Source organism: Lepeophtheirus salmonis, chromosome 1, assembly GCF_016086655.4.
Source record: "Lepeophtheirus salmonis chromosome 1, UVic_Lsal_1.4, whole genome shotgun sequence".
In the NCBI taxonomy this organism is placed as follows: domain Eukaryota; kingdom Metazoa; phylum Arthropoda; class Copepoda; order Siphonostomatoida; family Caligidae; genus Lepeophtheirus; species Lepeophtheirus salmonis.
Genome location: NC_052131.2, coordinates 17484117 through 17509357, shown reverse-complemented (window position 1 = coordinate 17509357; position 25241 = coordinate 17484117). Strand labels below are relative to the sequence as shown.

The 25241-nt window shown below is 32.3% G+C and overlaps 1 protein-coding gene and 2 long non-coding RNA genes across 6 annotated transcripts; 1 reads left to right on the top strand and 2 right to left on the bottom strand.

Moving 5' to 3' along the window:
* Nucleotides 1-2473: 2473 nt before the first annotated feature.
* Nucleotides 2474-7901, bottom strand: LOC121119295 (uncharacterized). 3 transcript variants are annotated; one of them, XR_011780188.1, is made up of 3 exons: nt 6496-7252; nt 5397-6435; nt 2474-5332 (listed from the first exon to the last, which is right to left on the bottom strand). It is a non-coding gene; the product is annotated as an uncharacterized lncRNA (long non-coding RNA). The 3 variants fall into 3 exon arrangements; XR_011780189.1 differs by having other exon boundaries at nt 2481-5555; nt 5605-6435; nt 6496-6895; XR_005864730.2 differs by lacking the exon at nt 2474-5332 and having other exon boundaries at nt 5842-6435; nt 6496-7901.
* A 5636-nt stretch (nt 7902-13537) lies between these two features.
* Nucleotides 13538-16819, bottom strand: LOC121119287 (uncharacterized). The gene is made up of 3 exons (XR_005864729.2): nt 16052-16819; nt 15017-15907; nt 13538-14879 (listed from the first exon to the last, which is right to left on the bottom strand). It is a non-coding gene; the product is annotated as an uncharacterized lncRNA (long non-coding RNA).
* Nucleotides 16820-20341: 3522 nt separating this feature from the next.
* Nucleotides 20342-21923, top strand: tzn (tenzing norgay). 2 transcript variants are annotated; one of them, XM_040713914.2, is made up of 4 exons: nt 20342-20446; nt 20617-20790; nt 20981-21398; nt 21724-21923. In XM_040713914.2, the coding sequence occupies exons 1-4, from the start codon at nt 20354-20356 to the stop codon at nt 21846-21848; spliced, it is 810 nt and encodes a 269-aa protein (XP_040569848.1). In that variant the 5' UTR covers nt 20342-20353; the 3' UTR covers nt 21849-21923. The 2 variants fall into 2 exon arrangements, with proteins under 2 accessions (XP_040569848.1, XP_040569841.1); XM_040713907.2 differs by having other exon boundaries at nt 20978-21398.
* Nucleotides 21924-25241: the final 3318 nt, after the last annotated feature.

Sequence of the window (25241 nt, the reverse complement as noted above, 5' to 3'; positions counted from 1 at the left end):
ATTGAGTTTAAAATTTTTCTTCTATTTGTTAAGCTTAGTGTTGCTGAAGTGACAACGGTGTCCAGGTTTTTTATGTACTTCAGTCATCCTTGTTAACATCCATGAATTTTTCTCTAATGATTCATGTTTTAGGATTAATGTATCATCCTTTTTGATTGAGTTGGTATAAGACTTTAACCATATTCTAGTAATATTTTAACATTGACATATTCTTGTCCAAAAACCTTTTATGAATTGTTTTCTTGACAACCACATGTTACCGTAGGGTAACGTGGGCAAGATTGATTCATTTGGAGTGTTTATTACACCCTTTTGACGACCATGTATCTGGATGTTTGGAGTAATAGCTGTAGGTGATCCTGATCGGAAACTCCCAATTATTATTGATGATATTTTTTTATTTCTATAATTAAAGTTTCTAAAAGAAATCTTAACATATCCATATGTGATTCCTTTTTTTTTAAATACTTATTCGTATGGATCATTTTTGATAATCTATTGTTGCAATAAACTTGTGTATTTTTGAATGTAAAATTAATTGTACAATTTGTGATAATAAACAAAATGTAAGTTGGTGATTAGTTATTTTTTGCAATTGCGTTGAAATTCTTCCCGCAATTCTGTTTTTAATAGTCATTTTAAGTATCATTTACTAATGATAGATGTTTTGATTTAACTTTAGTCAGAACCTTTTTCCACACAGCTAAAGCTCTGTTATAATTATTGCTCATTTGATGACCTTTAGCATTAAGATCTTTCCATGGCATTTCAACAAACCAGCATCTTTGTGAGGAATCATACACTACCGTACCTTTCATATGTTGAGAATAATATGTTTCAGCAATCAGAAATTTGCAACAGTCTTTTAACTTTAATACGATAACTTCTGTAAAAGTAATATATTTTAAATGATTTTTATACTTGGGATTGAAAAGTATTGATTGAAGTGGTTCTCCAACTTCATTAATTGTAGTAGCTGCCATAAGTTCAGTCACATATATGTTGTCTAAACTCATTAAATGAAGTATAACATACATTTCTCTAGATGCAATAGTTAGATCATTTATCTGCAAGGTTCATTCACAGAATGTTGGGAGGATCATTAAGACCCAACTTTTTATTAGTCTCTTGTTTTATAAGAGAGATATATTTGAAACAGTCAATTAGTGTTCTTACCTTGACTACTTTTTTGTAAATGGATTCACTAAATAATAAATAATAGTGTTTGAAATACATGTGTATTTAATAATATTGGTGTGATCAGAAAGAAAAGTAATTCTTTTGAACATTAAAAATTGTGAATTAGAATGAGCTGTTTTTACATTCTTTGTGGAGTTATTTTTTAACATTAAATATCTACTTTTCTACATTATACATGGAATTCTTTTTATCTAAATCATATTAATCTTTAACGGTTTTAGTAGTATGGTTTCTAGGACATGTTAAAAATAAAATGATCTCTCGCACCATAATGGCAATGACAAAGATCGCAGTTCCTTTTAAAGTAATACCCTATTCTATATGTAATGAGACATTTAAAATAAATCCTTCAACGGATATACTTAAATTATTTTGTAGTTATTTTGAGGGCTTTGGGATATTTGGGTGTAGATTATGCGTTCTACAAATCATACAACTTATTGTATAAATGTCTGTTTAATTTAAATTTTGATCTCTTTATTTGTAGCTGCTTCTTCCTCCGGGGTTGAATTAATGGGAGTAGATTCTTGGAATAACTTCCAAGGCTCGGAATCCTCAACCGATATCAGAGTTGAATGTTTATCTATTTCATTTTTTGGAAATTTGATGGTATTTGACTTAAATCAAGGCTTATTTCTATATTTTCCTCATCCATTCGAGGATTCTCTTTTTCTTTCTCCTATGTCCATAATGGACGGAGAGTTTTAGTCTCTTTGCTTCTTCCTCCAAGGTTAACTTGGTGAAGTTATGTCCTAGAAATATATCTTAAGTTTCAGAACTTTCAAAAAATCTCGGGGTTGAATGATTTTCTTCATCTATTTTTTGATTTATAATATTTTTCTATAATATATAAAGAAAAATATAAGTTTGAATTATTATTTCAGGTTCCAAACAAAATAATTAATATTTTTTATCTTATTGACAGTATTTGAATTGAATAGATCCATAACTTTGAAGATGTCGTTCAATGAGTTATATTAATTCGTTTGTGTTTAACACAACTCTCGATATAATTAAAGAATATAAATTGGTACACAATGAGCTCTTTAAGCCTCAACCCCTGCGTATGGTTTTATAATGGGGCATATAAGCTTGAAATACCACACTACAATCCCTTCCTTTAATATACTCAAATAAGTCTGACTGAATCTGTGTGGTGTTACAATGCATTTTTTATGCTTCAAAGCCCACGCGTTGGTTTTATAATGCACACTTTAAGCTTCAAATACCATACTACAGTCCTTCGTCTAATACCTATGAAATGAGACTTTAATTTTTTTTTTTGAACGTTTATTTTTAAAAAATGGTTACAAATTTAATTTTAATGTATGCGCCTTTGCTAGCCAAACACTTTTTTCCCATCTTTCAGGCAATTTATGGATGCCTTTCTAAAAAAATTATTCGTCTTTGGCTGCAAACTAGCCATCGATCCATTTTTTGGCTTCAGCGTGAGAATCAAAGCGTAAATCATTGAGGGGTTGGTCCATCGATGCAAACAAGTGATAATTGGAAAACGCCAGGTCTGGTGAGTAAGTCGCATGAGCAAGAGGTTCCCAGTTGTACGATTCAACAAGCTTGCGGGTGGCTATAGAGGGATGGTGTGTTGTCATCAAGAAAAATTACCTTTTATTAACTGTCTTCATATTTTGGGCGTTTTTGGGGCATAGTATGGTTCAAATCGACCAATTGTCGTTGGTAGCGATCATCATTAACAGTTCAGGTTGTAGAAGGTCACTCATACTGTATGACACCACACTGGTCCAAGAACACATATAACATTCCCTTTTTTTGCGAAGTGATCTGGCCTTGCCGCTACGGTCAACATATCATCTTTTTCGTTTCGGATTCTTGAAATAGGCCCACTTTTCATTGCCAGTTTGGATTCGATGCAAAAACCACTTCCTTTTATGCCGGGCGAGCAGCCTTTCACAAGTGGTTTTTCGGTTTCATCTACCGATCTTTAAAAAATTTATCTTTGCTTTTAATCGTTTTCCAACGGTCAACACCCAATTGTTTTGTGAGCTGTTCTTGTATTTGGCCATCATCTTCATCGAGTAGTGCTTGCAATTCGGCGTCTTCCAACTTTTTTTGTGGCCGGCTTCATTTCTCACGTCAAAATGACCACTTTGGAATTTTTCAAACCATACGAAGCACTGTGCTCTGCATAGAGCATGCCCACCGTAAGCTTCCACAAGCATTTGATGGGCTTGAGAAGCGTTTTTCTTCAATTGGTAATAGAAAATAAATGATGTCCACACATTGTAGTTTGTAAGCACAAAATTAGACATTTTTACGAGCGAAAAAAGTGCGTTGTTGAATGAATCTATACAAACAATGAATTAAATATTGTTGACACATGTCGAAATAAGCATTTATATTTTTGGAACGGCTTATAATTTCTAACTGGCAACACCTAGGGACCAATAGCCAAAAGTCTCATTTCCTTGTTCCTCCTATATATCTACCGATTTAATTATCTACAAAATAATCGGCAATGACTCTTGAAATCCACAGGAAATGTTTCTGTGAGGATCTCAAAAGTATTTATAATTTTATCAGGAGGTAGGAAAGATATGTAATCTTAATTTTAGTTAGTATATCCTCGTTTTCAATATAAATTTGTCGTACCCCTGACTTTTGAACTTTCCTAAAACTACAACTAGTAATAAAGGGAAAACATCCTTAGTTGTAGATATAGTATTTAGTTCAAAATCAGCTAATACACTGATGGGATTAAATACAACTCCATATGTGTTCCTCATTGATCCATCCTAAAATCTACTGTATGTCTCACGAATTTTGTTTGAAAGAAGTGCATATACACATGGAATTACTGTTTCCATGACAAGTACGTCTACCGTAAATAATTGATAAAAAATAATAGGACTAACTTTAAAAGTTACATTCACAAATCAATGAGGATATCTGTTCATTATTTCCATGCTCTTTTTAGTTGAATAAATAATTATTGGATTTTCATCCATTGATCCAGAATCTCCTCTGTTTATAACTCTAAGGTTGACTGGGGTTTCAAATCAACGCCTAGGCTCTGGTGATGGAGGAGTACAGTTATTTTTCTTTATTCGTCTTATGGTATGTACTAAATTTATAATTTTTCCTAATGATATGTCCCAAGGTAGAAATTTTTTCAAAAAAAATTAAACCCCCAGAATATAAAGCTGCGGACGCCCCTGATAAGGAAAATCATTCAAACATTTGATGAATAATGAGAAATACTATTTTGCCAAAATTTGATAAATACTGGAATATAGTATTTTAAATGTAAATTTCTTGCGAATTGATAAGACTTCTTAATGAGTAATTCCTGGTTAAAAAAAGATGAATACTACCATAAGAAATTTTTTGAAAGTGCTAATTTGTATAATTAATTAGCTCTTAAAGTTTTGAAAACCTAAATAAATCATTTTTTATCCTCTAAACTTTTCCCCACGATTTTAAAAATAAGTTCTGCTTTACAGACGCATGATGCATTCCTTTTTTTGGATATCAAATCATTATAAAATTGGGAATGGGTTCTATCGGTAGCAGAGTGCAAGAATATATCCCTTAATTGAATATTGCGGCGGTGGAATTTAAACTACCTAGACGCTCAGGCTTCACCTGTGCAACCTGTAGTTCAGGTTAAATTAAACATGCCTTGGGGCCCAACAGTTCGCCTACACAACCTGTGGGTCAGTGTGTATTATAGCATAATAGAAGGGTTCCTAATGCTTAGAAATGTGGTAGTGGTGGAGTTTAAACTGCCTTGGGGCCCAGCACTTCAACTGTACAACCTGTGGGTCAGGGTGTATTATAGATTGGAAGGAATTCCATCCTGGCACTTTTCTTCATCATTCAATAGTTTCATTGTCTGAATATAATATAAAATTGCAACGAAATTACTCACAATCATATTGCTTCACGATGGTATTACCCACAACGCTTTTGTCTCACAATGATAATGTACAAAACGATATTACTACGCAACAATATTACCCCATCGTTTTTGTCCGCAACCTTTTTACCACAATCATTTCACCGGACACCACAATGAAGTACAATAATACGATCTCGATATAACGCATTTCTATCCTATCAACTGGATAATATTCAATATATTCATTGCTGCTACCTTGTAATAATATTTTTTTAATTTTGTAGATCTTTTTTTTTGTTTTATATTAATATGTAATCACCGCTTTTTTGCTCTATCGCCCCCAAATTGCCCCTTTTTACGTTACCACCCCCGACATCATAGCACCGCTCCAGGGGCCGGTATCACCCACTTTGGGAAACGCTCATCCAGATCCTCTTCATATTCCATAAAAAAATTTGATTACTCATTCTAAATATAACTAAAGAAAAGAGTTAAGATCCAATTCTCAGAGCCGTATCTGAATCCACCTATTCAGTGTTCAGATCAAGTCCGATGGTTCCGAGTACAATTCCTCATGCTCCGAATCCATGGAAAAATAAGGTAGGGAAATTAGAGGAAAGAGAAGGTGCGGATGAAATTGCAGTTGTCTCATCGGTCTAACGTTCAAATCAGTGTGATTAACTCATAAGTTGGAACTTTAAATATAAAAATAAATCCTTTCCAATACTTATTTAAATTGTTATGAAACTTGACGACATCCTTGCTTGATACTATATATAGAATAATAAAATCTATTTCAGAACTAATTACTTAACAGACTAACATTCATTTGCATAGAGTATATATTAATAATAATCAACTATCTGCATGTAAGCTTATATCAATATTTCTTATGAATATTATCTAATTTGCCATTTTATTACATAATATAAGAGTGATGAATAAAAGAATAGCAATGACTAAAAGTTATAGTATCCATATTTTTTTTACATAGATACATGAATAATAAATATTAATTTGTAAATTGACCAATCTGTCTATTTTTTCTTAGATTAGCACTTACGTTCATCAGTTTGAGCTTTTTATTAAGGTAGTTTATTCTAATTTTTGTTCTTGTTTTCACAAAGGATATGATACTTCTTTATGCCAGTTAGGATATAATTCAATTAGATGATTATGCAGCCTTTCAAATACGTTTGGGTTTTTGTCAATTGTGTCTTCATGGTTACAATGAAAAGATTTGAAATGACAAAATTTCAAAAACTCACACGAAGGGATTGCAAGGCCTCCCTAAGAGACCAATTCAATCCAAGGAATAGACATTTCTTCATAAAATCGTAACTCCCATGTCTTTCTCCCTAGATTTGGATAAATGTCTTATAATTTTTTTCCCAAAAATCCTAAAATATAAGCCAGACCCTGATTTGAACGATCATTGGAAACTTGAGATGATTCTTCTGTAGCTGCTGTAATTACTTTTTCGGTTTCAAGTGTTTCAAGACGACCAGAATATTCTTAAGTTTTCCTATGAATCAATTGCATCCTTATCATACTCTTTTTCTTGTATATTTAAAAAGAAAAGATAAGAAGTGACTCGTTATTGATTTTATAACTATTTCACCATCATCCTTGGTATTTTGAAATAATGATTTTGTTGAACAAATTGAGATTAAAATTCCCTATTGAAATGGAAGCAGAACATTTTTCCTCATCACTTTCATGGACTAAACTAACCGCTCCATTTCGTTCAAAGCATGCTTTTTTTCTTACAAATGTATATCAAACCCACAAGAAAGTTTTCTTTTTTTGCTGTATGATCTACTAGCATTCATAATATTAAACCAAGCTCTTTCCTTTCTTGAGTTTATTTACGAATATCTCTGGAGTATTTTGGTTCATCTGAACTGGGAGAAGTAAAGGAAATATGGAGTGAGGGGACTGCATCACTCATGAAATAAAGAAGAATATTTCGGTCAAAACCCGGCTTTAAATGACTTCGGAGGCCAAAATATCATAGAAACATGCTGAATTATTTTAAACGTCTACTTACAAAAATTTCAGACTGATCTAGTTTACCATTTTGGATTCCATGGGTGATATCAGCAAAAACAGATTTATAAATATATATAAGGTATGAATACTTAAATAACAGTTGTTAAGATATTATTGATATACGATATAATGTATCTATATATTTTTTTGGAGGGAAGTACTTCACAAACTTCTTGGGAAGCTCAACGTTTATCTTTGACCTAGGCTCCTGCTCACGCTGAAAGGGACCTGGACTCAGTATTTATCTTTATTCTTATCCAGATTGGAATTTGGTCACTATGTAATCTGTTTCGCATAGGGCTGCAATAGTTCAACTTTTTGATAATTTACAATCATTATAAATAAAGAAATGTTTTTAACATTGATGTTGGCTTCCCACTTTCAGAACAGCTGGGAATATAATGATTTCCTTAAGTCCAGAGTAAAGAATGATAAAATTTAAAAAATTATAAGTATAACTTGATTCTGCGTAACATTCTTGAGTCTACATATTTGGATTTGATATTCATATGTAATCCAATTCATGCATTTAGGTTACGTATAGCTTACAATCCACACATATATTTGACAGTAGCGTTTTAAAAGAATGTTCTTTAGTAGTGTTGGATCGGTTCTAGGACTTATTTACTATTCAGTTTTTTCTTTTTTGCCCTCCCCTCTTCAGTCTTTTTCTTCTTGGTGCGATCCTTTTTACCATTCATCTCCTCAGCGGTCCTAAGTACGGATTAAACAGTATTTCAATCCTACGTATCTTTTTATTTTTTTACTTTTTTAACTCCTAGCTAGGATTGAAGAATATAAAAACGTAGAAAATATTAAATTATAGCTATAAGTTATAAAGTATAATAATAAGTTCTAGCCACACATCTCTTACTTTAAACTTTAGCCATTTTGTCTCTTGAAAGAATATGTTGAACAACTGAAATGGCATAGTTAGTAACTACGCCATTTCAGCTGTTTTTAGTTACCATAAAAGACCGATAGGGACCTATTCTAGGAATGACAAATTTTATTAAGACTGGACTATATTCTTTTTAGTATTTGTTTTAGTCCGATCTAACACTATTCTCAGGTGCTTAGGCAGTGAAACGCAATCCTTTCTGCCAACATCCTCAAGTGAAATTCTTATGAATATCCGGTTGTAACAGTTAAACAAATTTCATGTTTAACATAACTTTATATTTTGTCTTAATTTATTGATCTACATATTCGTACATGTTCATATTTCAAGACAGTAAAGGATGTGGATTTCTAAAAATAAAGCACAATAATATTATGAATACTAAAAAAATGACATAGTAACAGATGTGGGGCTAGATATTTTCATTTGGATTTACATCAAGGTTACCCCATCATGTAATTGGACTTGCTAGAATTTTCAATCTGATGAATTGTAGCAACTGCTGGGTAAGACAGGCATATTTTGACAAAACCCACAACCACTCATAGTCTATGACGTCACTATTGCTATAATTATCAATTTAATATATCGTACCGACTGCTGGGCAAGAAAAACAGACTTTGATAAAACATGCAACCACTCATTTTCTTTGACGTCAATATTAAAAGTGTGGTGGAAGTCAAACGTTAGTAGTAAACGCGTTATGGTATAACCTTGTATTTCTATTAACCTTGGATTTACATTATATCATGTTAGTGTTGGATCCGTCTTAAAAGACTGCAGTCCTATCAGTCCGTTCCAAATAATATTTTGGACCTTATAGCTCTTTTATGGTAACTAAAGACATTCAGTCCAAGGACCGATCCAATAATAATCATAAAAAAATTCAAAAAAAGGGCGTAAAGCATAAGATATCAAATGATTATAAAACAATTATTAATTTTCTCACAAACATAGGCGAGTATTCATGACGTTATTCGTGATGTTTGTAAGTACTTTAAACGCATCTAATACGCGTCTAATAATTTGTATATTATACAAATCTAGTTCCAGCTTCGTACACAAGGGACGAGTTTGAATAACAAAAAGGAAGGGTGATGAAAAGATATTAATTCGAAATTACCTGGAAAAATGGGGGGGGCAAAGTTATCTAGAGAGTCCCTATATATATATAGTTTCTTGTGTCAAATGTTTTCTTCTAATAATTTTCTCCTTTTCATAAGTAATTTTTATCTTTTTCGTCTATTTTCGGAATAAATCTGGGGGCGCACAACGGTTATCTCACTGTAAAACTAAGGAGTTTAACTTTAGCAAAGAATTACATCTCGTGCAATATCATTTTTTTAAGCACATAAAGCTTTTTTATATATAAGAAAAAAAAGTATATTTCATAAAAAAAAAATTCACTTAATAAAGAAACCTTACCGGACAAAAAGGGGGGAGTAAATTTTTTTCTCAGAGATTTTTTTATGCAAACGGATTTTTATTTACCATTCGCAACTTTTGATGGGTCAGAATGCGTGATTGCTCAATTTTGGGCTCCCATGATATCCCCTAATACTCATGATTCACTGCCTAACATTCGGATTTAGGTACATTGGCCGTAAGCTATTGTGTCGCAGGACATTTAGCCTTAAAGCAATTTTGCCTAATGGATATTTTGCCTTAAAATATAAATAAATAATGATAAAATTATGCCCAACATTTCAATACATCCATAATATAAATAAGAATAAATTATCTCAGATCCCTATTTTTCAATACTTTGATTTCTCTCGATATATATATTTTCTCTAGGGTTGTACCGCAGTATCGGAATGGGATCAATACTGCCGATTCCTCCAATACCTATTCATATTTATTTATATAGACAATTTGAAGACAATATTACGGTTAGAAATCAATGAAATAGCTAAACTAGACGACGCCATTCAGACAAATTAAAAAAAAAGTAAAGAAGGGGGAAGTAAATATAAGGATTATACAAATCATTCACTGAAATAAGGACAAAAAATAGGGGATTAACATATCTGGACATATGTTACCTATGTAAATAAGGATTAATGTTTGCAGAGTCCCTCTAAACTTAGTTATATTTCATAAAAAATATTTTCATTTCTAACCCCACAAGTAACTATACAAACTAAATTTTTCGCAGACATAGATTCTTCATGACTTTATTTGAGATGTTTGGGAGTACTTTACATACATTTGTATATTGTACTTAATAAAAAAGGTAACTTCATCGGATGATACCCTAGAAAACCAAGAAATCAAAGCATACGCTAACAGTGGATTCTTCTGTATTGAAGTAGATATGGAAGATAAACCAGACGATGAAGTAAATCAATTTTTTGAACTTGGAGTCCGTTTTGACCTACACAGGGATCAGGAAGGCTTTATGAAGCCTAATACTATCACCCCAGCCTCAGAAGCGGCGGAAAGGCTCTTCAGCAGATAAAACTAAATTATTAGAGGTACAAGATGAGGATATCTCATCAGCATTTCGAGGAGCAACTTCTATTTGTGCACTAACAAGGTGTTTCAATAATAATAGTATTAAATTATAATAAAAATATAAGAATATTTTAATGAATGAAATAAATCAGCTACACTCACTCGTTCATTACAAAATAATCTCTACAATCCATGCCTTATTATATTATAATAAGTTCCGTTTTTATATCTTATTTCTTATGTGCTAAATAGTTTATTTAAGTAGCTGTCATGACGTTGTATTAAATTAGCCTGCAAGGAGCTATGAAGTAAAGCAAATAAACTCAAATCCTACATGGTGTTACCTCCCTTATACAAAAATACCCTCTTTACTTAGTTGTTAGCTGTCAATTTACTCATCTCACTTTGTATGTCATAGCTATTTCATAATTTATCCTTTTTGAAAAATAAACAAAGTAATAAGCTGTTTTAAACTTATGCTCCATTTCCAAAAGGACGGGAGTACAATTTCTTGTTAATCCATCGTCATGTCAATCATGTATATATACAATTAGCCATGTTATTATTATGAAGAAATGAAGCAAATAAACTCAAATCCAACTCAGTATCTACCAATAAATTGGTATTGGCTGATGAATTACTAAGATGCGACCGTGGCGCCGAAACCATAAGGGATATTGCCCCCTCCCACTTTTGATGAACTTTTATGAAAATTTCTAAAATCAAATTGAGCTATGTACCTCAATTTGTTCCCAAGTCATGGTCGATTATGCATTTTTTTACGTTTTGTGTTACCTGGATTGTATCCTCTCACAATTTAAAGGCTTCTTACTTTGACACATTACCTCCGTAACAAGTTTGATCAAAATCGATCTGTAACTTTTGCCGTAATCCTGTTGACTTACAAACAAACAGGAGTTTCGTTGGTGGAGGTAAAAATCAATACACTTCTTCTGTTAGTGAATAAAGCTTTAAAACCTACAGCAAATGCATTATTAAGGTTCAAGGAGACTCATTGACTAAGTGAAAATCTTTGCAATTATTATAATTCGATTCATTTGAATTAAATTACCTCTCTATTATAAAAAATCATCATGGGAAATTAATTAATTATTCTCTATTAAAGAAGGAAATGAAATAGGTAACTTTCCTTACAGTGAAAAAAGAGAAGTGAACTTATCTATATCCATAATTTAATTTTTTTTTTTAGTCGTCAGAATAAGGGAAAATCCCCTTTCTAATAATATGTTCTTTCTCAAATTCAACAAAGAATTTTTTTAACCTTTATTTAGACCGCAAATCATTTATAAATAGAATTATCTAAAACTTTCTGGCGAAGATGTATATACAAAAATATAATTAAATATTATAGCATAAAATTTCTTCACCATAGTATTTTCTGCAAAGTCCGAAAATGTCTTGATGCGTTTGAGGAATGATATCTTAAGATATCAGAGGTCCAGTTCCAAGCACCTTTGATCGCCCAAGAGATCTTCAATTCGAACACTCCATATCTTGCCACCGCCGAAATTAAAATAGCACGAATATCTTCTGCAATCACGGGTTTCCCTACAGTTATATTAATGTTATATTTATGTATGTTGATTAATAACAACTTTTAAATTATATTTTTCTTGTGAATCTAGGTTTGTTACAATAGAAATATGGATAATGTTCTGATGATTTCAGTGTTTATAATGTTAATTATATTATAATTCGTTTATTGATAATAATTGATAATTTAAAACAGGGTGTACATAGACTCAATGTCATGGATTCGAAGGATATTTGCCGATTATAAATACATTTTCTGTGTTCCATTTCATCCATTGATGGAACATTGTAATGATGATTTTATTACATTTTACCCTGGGAGACTGTTGTAAGATTTAAATAAACAGATTGAGAACTCGAAGTAAATTTATGTTTTTACTTTATTTATATATATCACAAAAAAAAAATATATATATATATTAGTGATTCTATCAAACCCTTAGTATTTTTAGATTTATATAGGTCCATTTTTATTAGGATGTACTCTATAACTTTGAAATTATGTCTTTTGTGTATAATTATAGCTACTTTATTTCAAACCATATTCAGCAAAATTTATTAGGACTGAATTTCAAAGGTTCATCTATAATTTTTGTATATAGTTTCAATCCAATTATAATTAAATACACAATTTTAATTACTTTCAGACCCACTCTCAAAAGGAGTAAGTCCCCTCTTTTATATTTATAAGACTGGGCCCATAAAGATGAATTAACTCTCACAGGTGTTTTATATTTAGCATACTGGAATCAATGGTTTTTTGTTTTTGTTAGTGAGCGTTCTAGAGATTAGAGTATTCATTAGTTATCCCAAGGTATATAAAACAATGTCTAGGTACTAGAAAAAACGAACAGAGAAAAATATATTAATTAAAGACATTTACACTAACTCTGTAAATTCTGTTATAGGGTCATACTCATCCCTATATATATATAAATAAAAATAGAACTGTAGTTGCAAACTGACCACTGTTTTTTTCCTAAACTATTTGAAGTATTTTTTTTCTTGAAGCGATAACATGTAAACAGTGATATCTGATCAATAGAGTTAAATAGTTTATAATGAAAAAAAGAGAACGAGGATAAGGCAAGAGCGAGACATGTAGTAGACCTGATGTAAGTAAAACCCTTTTTACTATCAGCTGCCTGGTATATGATTTTGGGTTACTAAAATGAATTACTGCTTTACAGAGAAGAATATTCTACATTTAACATTTAGTGCAGGGAAAATATTATAATTATATATAAATTAATATATATTTATTTTTAAATCAAATTACACCAAAAATAGTCAATAATGCATTATTCAGAGGGAAACTCATGGACGTCTCGAGCACCTGGACAACAGACTAGAAAACGCCTGTTCCAAGGGCTGCCTTTGAAGAAGTTCATGAATATGTTATTTTCTTAATAAAAATATATTAATACTGTTTTTCAATACAGATTTAAAGAGTTTTTTTGAAATAAAATCTATACTGTTTATTCATAATAGGAGAATTAATAAGAATTCACGACTAAATAAGCTGCAATATATCACCAATATAATTTACATTAATTATTTCAAAAACAGATGCCCACACCAGAAATATTAATTGTCATAACTTAAACATTATCAGAAAGAAGTTCGGCAACCTTTCTAGATTTGAGTTTGTCTTCGGATGATCTTTTTCTCTCGGATGTTGTCATTGAGTTGAAAAACCCAAATTTTTGCCCATCACGTTGAAGAGGATTTGTGAAATCTTACCAAAAATGATTGACCATTTGTGATCTCGATGACACACAGTATCAACTATTGCCTCGATTGTAGTTTCGGAGCTCTAATTTGACTCTTTATGGTGAATTTCTTTGATATGACCAAAGTTAGGGTGTAATGATGATTTAATTCCTAGACGGGTTCAGGGGAGTGCTGAAGTATTCTTGCCTTTGGAAACTGTTCTAAATATTTTTTATAATTGTGGACAGGGTCGAAGATGAAATATGTTTTTTTATTGATGTTGTGTGGGTGAGTAATTGAAGTCTGGAGCTCACCACCACAAAGAAAATGTGTGAAGAACTTCCTATTGACTGGGTGGTTATCAACTACAAGTCTCTGCGGTAACTGCAGTAGACAGAGTTCTAAGATACTTGGTACATGGAACCTTTAAGGTAATTTGACTCGAAGATTTGATCGTAGAGTCTTATACTGACATTTTGCTATAGAATACAAACCGACTTAAGAAAAGGTAAAAATCTCCTTCTGTTGGGGTTCTTGAAGAGTTATGTCATCTGTTCTATGACGGAATACAATTTTGAAGAATAAATTGGCTCCAAGTCTGGGGATGCAAATTATTTTATCGATATGTTCATGATGATTTCATAAGTCTCTTCATTATTCAAGAACTATTTTTATCCTAAATACTCATCAATGTTGATAACTTCAGTAACTGATTTGATGACATTAGTCTTTGTTGTAAGACAGTGGGAGACTGAACTATTGCCTAGCGTATAATGCCGATGAAAAATTCGAAAGGTAATGTCTTCCTGGATTTCAAGGCTAGCCTTAATATCAAGGCCCCTGCCTTCAGTCTCTTTGAGCTTAACAAGGGCCAATTTGGGGATTTAACAAATATAAACCCCGACGGTCATGTTTCAAATAGCAACTTATCATACAGGTCGTTAACGGTTAGTGCCTCTTCTTTTCCAAACATTTTTGAGCTCCAAGGCTTCCTGACGCTCGTTTTCGAGCTCGAGTCGTAGGCCACTAGTAGATACTAAGGGGGGTCTAGGAAGAGGTGGAGGAGAAGAGAGATAAAGTGGAAGGTTTGGCCACATTCAAGGCACAACATCCTTTTTCAGTTTCCTGAAAATTTAAATAATTCATTTAAGTATATATATATGTAAATCCTTGAATTAGTTCTATATTTTCATTTTTAAATAACTTTGACTTTTATCCAGAGCTTGAACCTGTTTTTGAGCTTGTGCAACTAAGGGACTTACTTTAGTTCTAGTTGCCAATTAAGTTGACGACCAATGCCCTGCCCTGCCTTTGTTCAACGGAATGATTGGTATAATCCAATTTTGTGAAATGGAAGCTGCACAAATCCTTAGTAATTTTCTATTTCTTTGAATTTACTTTAAGATCAACTTTCTGTCTTGGAACAGTCTTCTTCCATTTGGATTCAAGATCCAGATTAGGAGGAACATTGAAACCAGGAAAACTATGGTATAAGATCTTAAGATTCTTGGGGATGCAGTAAAAACCTTGACTGCATCCAGAGTCACAGCACTTCCATCGCATTACCTTAAACTTAACAGTCCCGATCAGAATCCTGCAGCTATAAGAATAGAAAATGGATCTTTCATTATTGAAAACAATTACTAATCAATTTTAAAAACAAGCCGTGTCTTGGAGCTGGCGCGCTTTTTTATTCATCTACATATAGTCCAGATAGCCCTAGATGTCCATGGATAAGTTAACACCAATGGCGACCGATTAAATAATGAATAAAACTAAGAAAGAGGATATGCAACAACTGTTTTTCCTTTTCTAGTTTGAAAAAATAGTTTTTTCATTGCATAATACTCAACTCTACTAATCATTAGAACAGGTTAGAAAATTCACTCTTCAGTTTGTCTTCTCAAAAAACAAAACATACACTCACAAATATTGGGACGAAAGAATGTTTCGTAATATCATTACTCCATGTTAATTTTTAAGTAATCACTTGTAACGTAAAATACGAAGAGTAACATTCAGTATTTGTTGAAGAGTTATTAGTTCAAACCCTTGTTGAATATTGGAGCAGAGGTCACCAAACTACGGCCCGTGGGCCAGATCTTGCTTGTGACTTCAGTTCATCCAGCCTGCCGACGGTACTTGAATTTGTTCTATAAAACGTATGGAACACAAAACATTTTGATAAAATATAAATTTGAATATGATGTTCGGATACTAAAAGATCCGAACTGCTATGTCCCTTAAATTTACTATAGTTGTAGTATATTTTATGTGTATTTAAATTGTTATCTTACATGTATTTCAAGAAATATATATTCAGTGTACATGTCAGACCAGCAGGGAGCCACACTCATTTTTTTCATTTTCATTTGGGTATCTACAATTACGGATCCTTCCCGTTCTTTCTTTTTTCAATTCCGTTTTCTTCACCCGTCATTATGGATGTTAAAAAAAAGAAAAGTGTATACCGAGTGTCTGGTTTCAATGAAGAGTGGGGAGTAAAGTATTTCTTTCTGAAAACAAAGTACAAGAAAGCCTAATATGTAGCAAAATTGTTGCAGTTTTAAAATAGTATAATCTTTGGCGTCACTTTGAAACAAAACATTTATCAACATATTTAATATCTTCTGAAAAATTCGTTCTGAGAAAATGAATAGAATGAAATGGGATTTAGAAACTCAAAGAAACTTCTTTAAAAGAAAGTTTGCTGAAAATGAATCTGTTACTGTTACAAGTTACTAAACAGAATCATTATCATTATTTCTTTATATTAACTTCATAGCTACTTGCAGATAATTTAATGAAAACAATGTTTGCTATTTAAATATAATAATATGATGTTTCTAAAACACATTTATTAAAACTAGAGTACATTTCCCAACATCCTAGTTTAGTAGATTCTGTAATTTATTCTTATAGTTCTTTATTTTGGGATTTCTTCCCTTGTCCCTATTCTATACTTCACTCCCTATCTATACATATATATCTTCGGTACTCTCATACTAAAGTACTCCGCTAGGGGTAACATACATATATATACAACATCCCCCTTTTTTTATATAAACAATCCATCTTTTCTTCTTTCAAAACTCCACCTTTCGTACTTGTGCCAGAGTTCTGACGTAGGTTTGCTTTCCTATACTTACGCTCACCCTCCTTCCATTTCTCTTTTCGATGTATCCCTCTCTGTTTAGGTCTGGTACCTTGACGATGTCCACTCTCTTCAAGTTTATTTTTCGAACCACTCGATGATGTTCATTATGATAATTTTCACTAGCCTTTCGTTGCTGTTCCTCAAAATTTCTCAGTTCCTCATCATCCGCCCTCCTTATAATCCTTGGCACCTTTGTTCTTACCTCCCTATTAAAAAGGAGCTGAGCAGGTGATTTTCCATTTTGCAATTTTTTGTACGCCAGTAACGCGTCATCTTGATTTTTTTTCAAAAAGTTATTTACGGTTTGCACGTCTCTTTCAGCTAAACCATTCCGGTGTGGCTGTTTTGAACATGAAAAAGTCTGATTAAACCCCCACTTCTTTGCAAAATCCAAAAACTCCCTACTCGTAAAACATGGCCCATTGTCTGAAACCAACGTCTCAGGAATACCATGTCTAGCAAATACTGACTTCAGTATTCCTACTATTGATGTGGACTATTGACTCTTTAGCTCTTCATTTCGATGTATCTACTGTAATATTCCACTCTTATAAGATACTCTTTTCTTTGAAACATAAATAAATCACAAGCAACAAGTTTCCATGGTCCTGATGGCCGCTCATTACGTATCAAAGGTAACTTCCTCTTGCTTTCAAACTCCGCGCACTTTCCACATGAATATATCGTCTATTCTATTTGTCGATTCAACCCCGGCCAGAATACACTTTGTTTTACTTATGCCCAAATATCCTTCATGCAACGGATGTAGTATATCACACCGTAATTCCAAAGTTATTACTATTCTCTCTCCGTAAACAACTAAATTAACCCAACGAAAGATGTTATCACGATATTGATAAAATGGTCTAATTTCCTCTGGAATTCGGTTAATATTTTCTTTCTCTACATATTCTAAAACTTTCTGCTCCAATCCTTTTGTATGACGACGGATGACTATCGTTTGAGTCATCCTTCCCTCTTCTACTCATAAAATTCGCTATATGTTGCGTTTCTCCCGAAATGTACCTAATATCATAATCGTACCTCTGCATACGTAGCATAAATCTCTGCATTCTTAGAGGCAAATCTGGTAATGGTCTTTGAATTTTCTTGAAAAATTCTTTCATGCGGCTTGTTTTTTTATTAGGAACAAACTTTGCAATTGGATTTACCATTCCAAATATGATCTCCTCTGCCACTTTTGTCGGCGATCTTGCCTCTTGAATTGCTCTTATTCTTCCAGGATCAACCTTGATTCCATCCGCTGATATCACGTAGCCCAAAATTTTTACTTCAGTAACTCCTTGGATACACTTATCCTCATTCAGCTGGACTCTATTTCTCTTTAGAATATCTTGTACTTTCTTTAGCCTGGTATCGTGGGACTCCTTATTAATCCCAGTGATCAAAATGTCATCGATATGTACATACACGCCTTCAACAGGATCTAATAACTGGCATAGTTTCGCCTGGAAAAACTCTGGCCCACTCGAAATTCTGAACGGGAGACGATTGAATTTATACCTCCCTATGGGGGTGATGAATGTAGTGAGGAGACTACTTTCTTCCTCTAAACGAATATGATGTAATCCTATAACTGCATCGAACTTTGAAAAATAACTTCCTTTTATTCGAGCTATTATGGTGTGACACGAACCTATTGGATACCTATGAATCCGAGTATATTTATTCAGCTTTTGATAATCCACACATAAACGTATTCCCACAGCCTTCTTGACAACTACAAGAGGTGAACACCAATCCGTTGGGTCAATAACTTTTTCAATAATACCATCATTTTCTAATTTTTTTATTTTCTCTTTTAATAAATCATACACAGGTATTGGAACTTTCCTTGCTACCAATTCGGCCCATAGGATTGCTACTTTCCTTAGTTCTATTTTATATTCCCCCAGAATATCCGGAAATTCCAAATTATCAATAGTTATTTAATTAATTTTAAAACCATGGTCTCTTTACATTTCAAAAAATTACTCTTCCTTTTAGTTTTCTTTCTCCACATTCAAACTCAATCCACGATCCGTTTCCATTTCTATTAAATTCCCATCTGGACCTCATGCTGGTCCCACATTTTCTATTGTTTTTACTTTCAGTGTCTTTAAATATGCTTTCGAAAACACCGTAATATTAGCTCCTGTATCTACCTTTACTTTGACAGGTATCCCATTGGCCAACATGGTAATGTACCATGCCGTACCACACACTTTCTCCTCAATGGCATCTAGAAAAAACTGCGAGGAAGTGTTTATCTCTTCAATATCTGGTGTTTCATCCACTACCTCATCAACTGTTCTGTTTTTATCCTGCTTTCTCCAGTACATCCTTGCGTAGTGTCCCATCTTTTCACACTTTCGACACTTTGCCTTGTATTTTTGAGCTGGGCACTCTGTTTGTTTGTGCTGTTCCATAGCTCCCCACCATCTACAAAGCTCTCTTTTCTCTCCGTAACTTTTTGTCATATCCATTTCTAGACTGTCCATCTCTTGGGATACGCACCTCATTGACCTTAATTGTTTTTTGTTTTTTTTCTCATAGTCTCATTTCCTTTAGGCATAGATCTAATGTCAGTTCTGCCCTAGGCAGCAGTGTCTTTTTTAAATCTTCTTGCGAGCCCAGTATAGAGAACACCAATTTGTCCCTCAAGTTTCTTTCCTGCTGAGACGCAAATTCACAATTGGCAGGCATTAGCCTAATCCGCTAATAGAAATCTTCCCAACTTTCTGCTTCTCCTTTCCCTACGGACCAGAACATATAGGACTCAAATATCACATTCTTTTTTGGATTAAAGTATTGCTCGAACTTTCCCCTGACCACCTCGTACTTAAATCTCTCGGCGTCTGATAGTTCAAAATCTCTATATATTTCCAACGCCTCCTGTCCTACTGTTGAAAGGAATATCGATGCCTTAACAGAATCTCTAATATCTTGAAAACAGTTCACATAGATATCAAACTTCATTTTGAACTGTTCCCAATTATAGGCCGTATCCCCTCTCACTACCAGAGGAGCTGGAGGCGGTATCATTGGGTTCATAGCCAATTTGGAGTCAAGGAATACGTCACTGCTTCCTCCTCCATTATCCAGGATACTTTATCCCACTTCTGACTCCATGTAATACATTCTTATAGTTCTTTATTTTGGGACTTCTTCCCTTGTCCCTATTCTATACTTCACTCACTATCTATGCATATATATCTTTGATACTCTCATACTAAAGTACTCCACTAGGAGTATACATATATATACACCAGATTCTGAGTGGTTAATTTTATTAACTGTGATTGATTAATAATAGAAAAAGGTTTCGTGATTATTATATAAAAATATCTTCCGTTTTTATATCTAATTTGTTATGCAACAATTATTATGTTGTTGACATTTTTTAACACTCACAGCAGTATTTTGATCCTTCCAAAATAGAATGTCTTCTTCCGCCTATAAGCTTGTTCGACATGGATTGAGTGGGATTTCTATTGAGATCCTTCCAGCCTTCAAGGATAACTACATGTACATGGTATCATTTTTTTACAACATTATTATTTTTGATTTATTGATCCTTCAAAGATCAATTTTTGGATAAATATATTTAATAAATTATAGTTATAATAACTTCTACTTTCAAGTGATTTCAAAATATGTATAACGCTTACTTCTACTTTACTCAAAGATCCTTCACTTTTTTAGATCATCGACGAGAAAACACAGTCTGCTGGGATCGTGGATCCTGCAGATCCAAATCTTGTTGCAAAACGCGTCAAAGAGTGCAATTTAAAATTGACGACCGTTTTGACTACACATCATCATTGGGATCATGCCAGTGGAAACTTGAAAATTAAGGAGTTTTTTCCTGAGATAAAGGAATTTTCATAGTCTTCTTCTATGAATATGAAATTTAAGCAATTTATCCCTAAAAATATTATGATTAAAATGTACGTTTTATCTACATATATCTGGAATGTTCGATAAGACATTTCGTTAAAAAAATCTTAATTGAAATGCATAGCATATAATATCATAGAAGAAGATCATAATTTAATTTTCAAAGAAGATCTATGGTGGGGATGATCGCATTGAGGGCCTCACGGATAAAGTATCTGACGGAGATATAATAAATATCGGGGATTCTAAACTATTTTGCCATTTTACACCTTGCCATACACAGGGGCACATCTGCTATTACTTTTCTGGAGTAGAGCCCGCTGTTTTCACTGGAGATACTCTTTTCCTCGGAGGATGTGGGCGATTCTTTGAGGGCACAGCTCCAGAAATGCATAAAAATCTTATAGAAATCCTTGGAAGCCTTCCTAATGAAACTAAAGTATACTGTGGTCATGAATATAGTCTTAGTAATCTTAAATTTGGCGCTCATGTTGAACCAAACAATAATGTCATAGCGGATAAAATCAAGTGGTGTAAGGAGAAGAGAGAATTGGAAGTTCCAGAGCCAACAGTTCCGTCTACAATCGGTAATGCCATACACACTTCCTTCAAGTCATATTGTTAGAAACGTATTTGATTTTTAAAATTTAAGAATATTTCATTTTAATGTTAGATATTATTTAAAACTCTTTTTTTAAAGAAATGCCTCTTCTTTTTTGCAAAGTCATATTTTATTTATTTAAAAATGCCTTATGTATGGAGTTGACATAATATTTAGTTATTTAATCTTTTTCGTGCATTTTGACTCGGTTTTCTTGAGTTCTATATACCGATCTATTGTTTTCCATTTTTTCTTTATAGTTTTATATCTTTATATATTATTATTGTATTAATTATCTCTTATCTTTGCAGGTGAAGAAAAGGAAATCAACCCATTTATGCGTGTCGGAGTTGAGTCTGTAATGAAACATACACATACCTCTGATCCTATTGAAACAATGAAGGCCCTACGATCCGAAAAAGATGATTTTAAATAATAATAATAATCATTCGAACCACGTAATGTACGATTTTTGAGTTAATAAAAAGTATAATATATAAATAAATTATTACTTTTGGTAGTATTTCATTTAGTATATGTAGTCGGAGCCAATATCGCCAAAGTTATATAGTAGTAGTAATATTTATTATCCTATGAATGGCATATCATCCATGGTGTCCACAACGCTATCCGGTATTTTCGCCTTAAAAAAGATTTTGCCTCAAGCATATTTCGCCTTAATATATAAATAAATGATGATGTTTATACGTCGATATTGTATGTTTTTGGTTGATATTGATGTTTCCTTTGAATTTATTAATCAAAAAGTGTCATATTTATTACTTTAAAAAGCATTAAATGGTTGTTTTCTGTCAAAATAATAATGAAATTATGCTCTTTTCTTATATTATGCCTGTAAGACAATTATTGAGTATTTTCCATAATGAATAATCAATCATGTCTAATTATAATTAATTAATAATGAAGAAGTGACTAAAAATTATTCTATTCAAATCGTTATCGTTTCTTTTTTATTATACTAATTTTATTACCTATTTTTTCTCTGGTTCGAATTAATTACATAGTGAGATTTCGATAGTATGTTTGGTTTGAAATTCTATTATTTCTATTATTTTATAACAGAAAACAAACATCTAATGCTTTTTAAAGTAATAAACATTACATATTTAGATTAAAAAAGTCAAATGGAACATCCATTTTGACTATAAATATACGATAAAGACGTATAAATCTTTATTTATTTATAACTAAGGCAAAATACCCTTGAAGTAAAATGGCTTTAAAGCTAAAGTACCTGGCGCTATTAAATAATTTGTATGTACATAGTCAAGTAAATATTATGTACGTACAGGGTGATTCAGAATTCTATTTCTATGAACTTTAACGTTAATAAATTAAGAGTACTGTTTGTAGAAATTTCATTAACGAAATATTCCAACAGGATGGGCCCCCAGCAAGTTGTTATAAAAAATGGGCTATCACATTAAATGATATATTGGTCAATTGTGGGACGATATTAAGTCTGGTTAAAATGTGTTATGTATATCCCAATATAAATCATAATCACTGTGTAATTTGGGGCATGCCCCCCTCCCTAGATTTTCTATAAACTCAAAATTTTCCAGATTTTCCAGCATTTATGTAGTGAAACCTGTTTAAAAATCATAACTATGTCACTTTTATCTGTATATGTTGTGTACAAGTTGCAATAAAAAATGAGATGAATAATTTTAAAGGAAGGATATAACTAAGGTCTAAGGTACTGTATCATAAAGGTGTGTCGCTCACGACTTTTATAATTGGACAGAAGTAAGCATCTCATTTTAATGACGTCACATAAGTGTGGAAAACGCTAGCCCGTTCTTGTATTTTACTCTAAGATTACAAGGAATCTAACTTAAAATTCAAGATTTTCTATATGCAAACTGGGTTTGGCACTATATAAAGGGGGAATTACATTTTATTTTCATACTATACCCTCATAAGTATGAAAAAAAAAAAAAAAATAGATGAACATCTATCTACATTAATGAAAATAATACGGTAGACAACTATTACTATTAGTTGCCTTGTAGTTGTGAGTTTGAACAACCGCATTTAATCATTTGCGAATATTTTTCAATTTTCTTTGGATAGGGATATACACCATTATCTTACTATTATGTATAGTTTTATGATAAAAGAAAAACAATCTTTATATTGAATAAATCAATTATAAATTAAAATAAGTGGATATTATTTTTTCTTAACATGAAACGCTCATTTGAAAAAAAATAAACTTACAACTAGATCTTAATTTGTTATTTATGTTGATCTTGCGAACAGAACTAAAGATGATGCATTGATGATAAATTGGACAATTATTAAGGAGATCAGAAGTCACAAGTCACCTTGATATGAAGAGGTACCTGCACAATGAACGATCTTTCCACTATGAGATCAACAGAGTCAAACACTTGTTCATTTGATTTCACCTTAAGAGTCGAGATTCCTTGACCAGACCATTACACAGTGAAGAGAGTTATATTATCCACAGCCTTGATAAATTCTCAATTCACGTTGTTAAATTTATATTACTGTTTTAATTTTTGAGTGAATACAACATATGTGACGTCACTCAGCTCAGCCAATCAGAATGCAGACGCTAACTGACACACCTATATTGTCCACTACTTCGGATATAATGTACTTGGGATGATGATCGTGCGATAATAATTGAATATGGGTTATCGATATAGTAATGGTGTAATTTTGACTATTTTAATAGAAATTACTACAATATAATACATTGGCTAATAAGTCCCGGGCTTAGGAAAGAAAACAAGTTTTTTTCCTAGCTTTTTAAAAATTATTATTTATATTTTATTCTCATTATGGAGTGGAGTCCTCATAAAACTTTTTAAGCCATTGCTTAGCTTGAACGGTATTTTTTCATTTCAAGAAACAGTGAAAAATTACAACACAAAACTGTTTTTGATCCATTGTTTAGGAAATAACAAAAGTAGCGTAATACTTATAACAATAACTCACAAACTAAAGTACAGATGTGATTAAATTTTTGATGGCTGTCTTTTAAAGGTACTAACTGAATATGAGGAGAATAAAAAAAAATAAAATAGCATCATCTAGGTGTGAGCCCGGGACGCATTAGCCGCCCATGTGTTAGTTATTATGTAGTACATTATAAAATTAAAATGCTCACTGTTATATTAGTTATAAATACGCAAAACATTTTAATAGATCAAAATGAAATTATCAATTAATAGCTGGTAATTAGAATGACCAATGTCGTGATTAAATAATGCATTTTATACAAGTTGCAACTCATACAGACATTGCAACTTGTAAATACAAGAAACATATTTAATGTACTGGCTGAACTAATCTTCGTTAGTAAGTTTGGGCATATTCAATGCCAAAAATCTTACTACAATTTTTCAAAATACCATAAAAAATTGTGGATTTACCATACATATATTTTTTTCATTTGTCATGGAAAAATATGAAGGAAACGTAAGAGATTTACTACAGTCCTAGTTCACTTTTTATTCATTTCTCCCTTCCCCCCTACTTTAATCCTTTACTGCCTGAATGTTATCTAATGAATTAAAAATGAAAATTCTCATTTGTATAAACTTTTATAGGCATCAGGATACAAAATAAATGAGAAAACATCAAAAATAATTTTTAATAAGAAAAATATATTAACAAGACATTGAGATCGGAATTAGGTAGAAGATAGAGCCTTAGAAATTAATGCTACACCTATTTATTTAAAAGGAGGCTTTGAAGTTCATACATGCGGTAATGGGTTAAACAGAGCAATCTACTGTTTATACAAAACAAGGCCTTTCTTCTTGTTAAATAT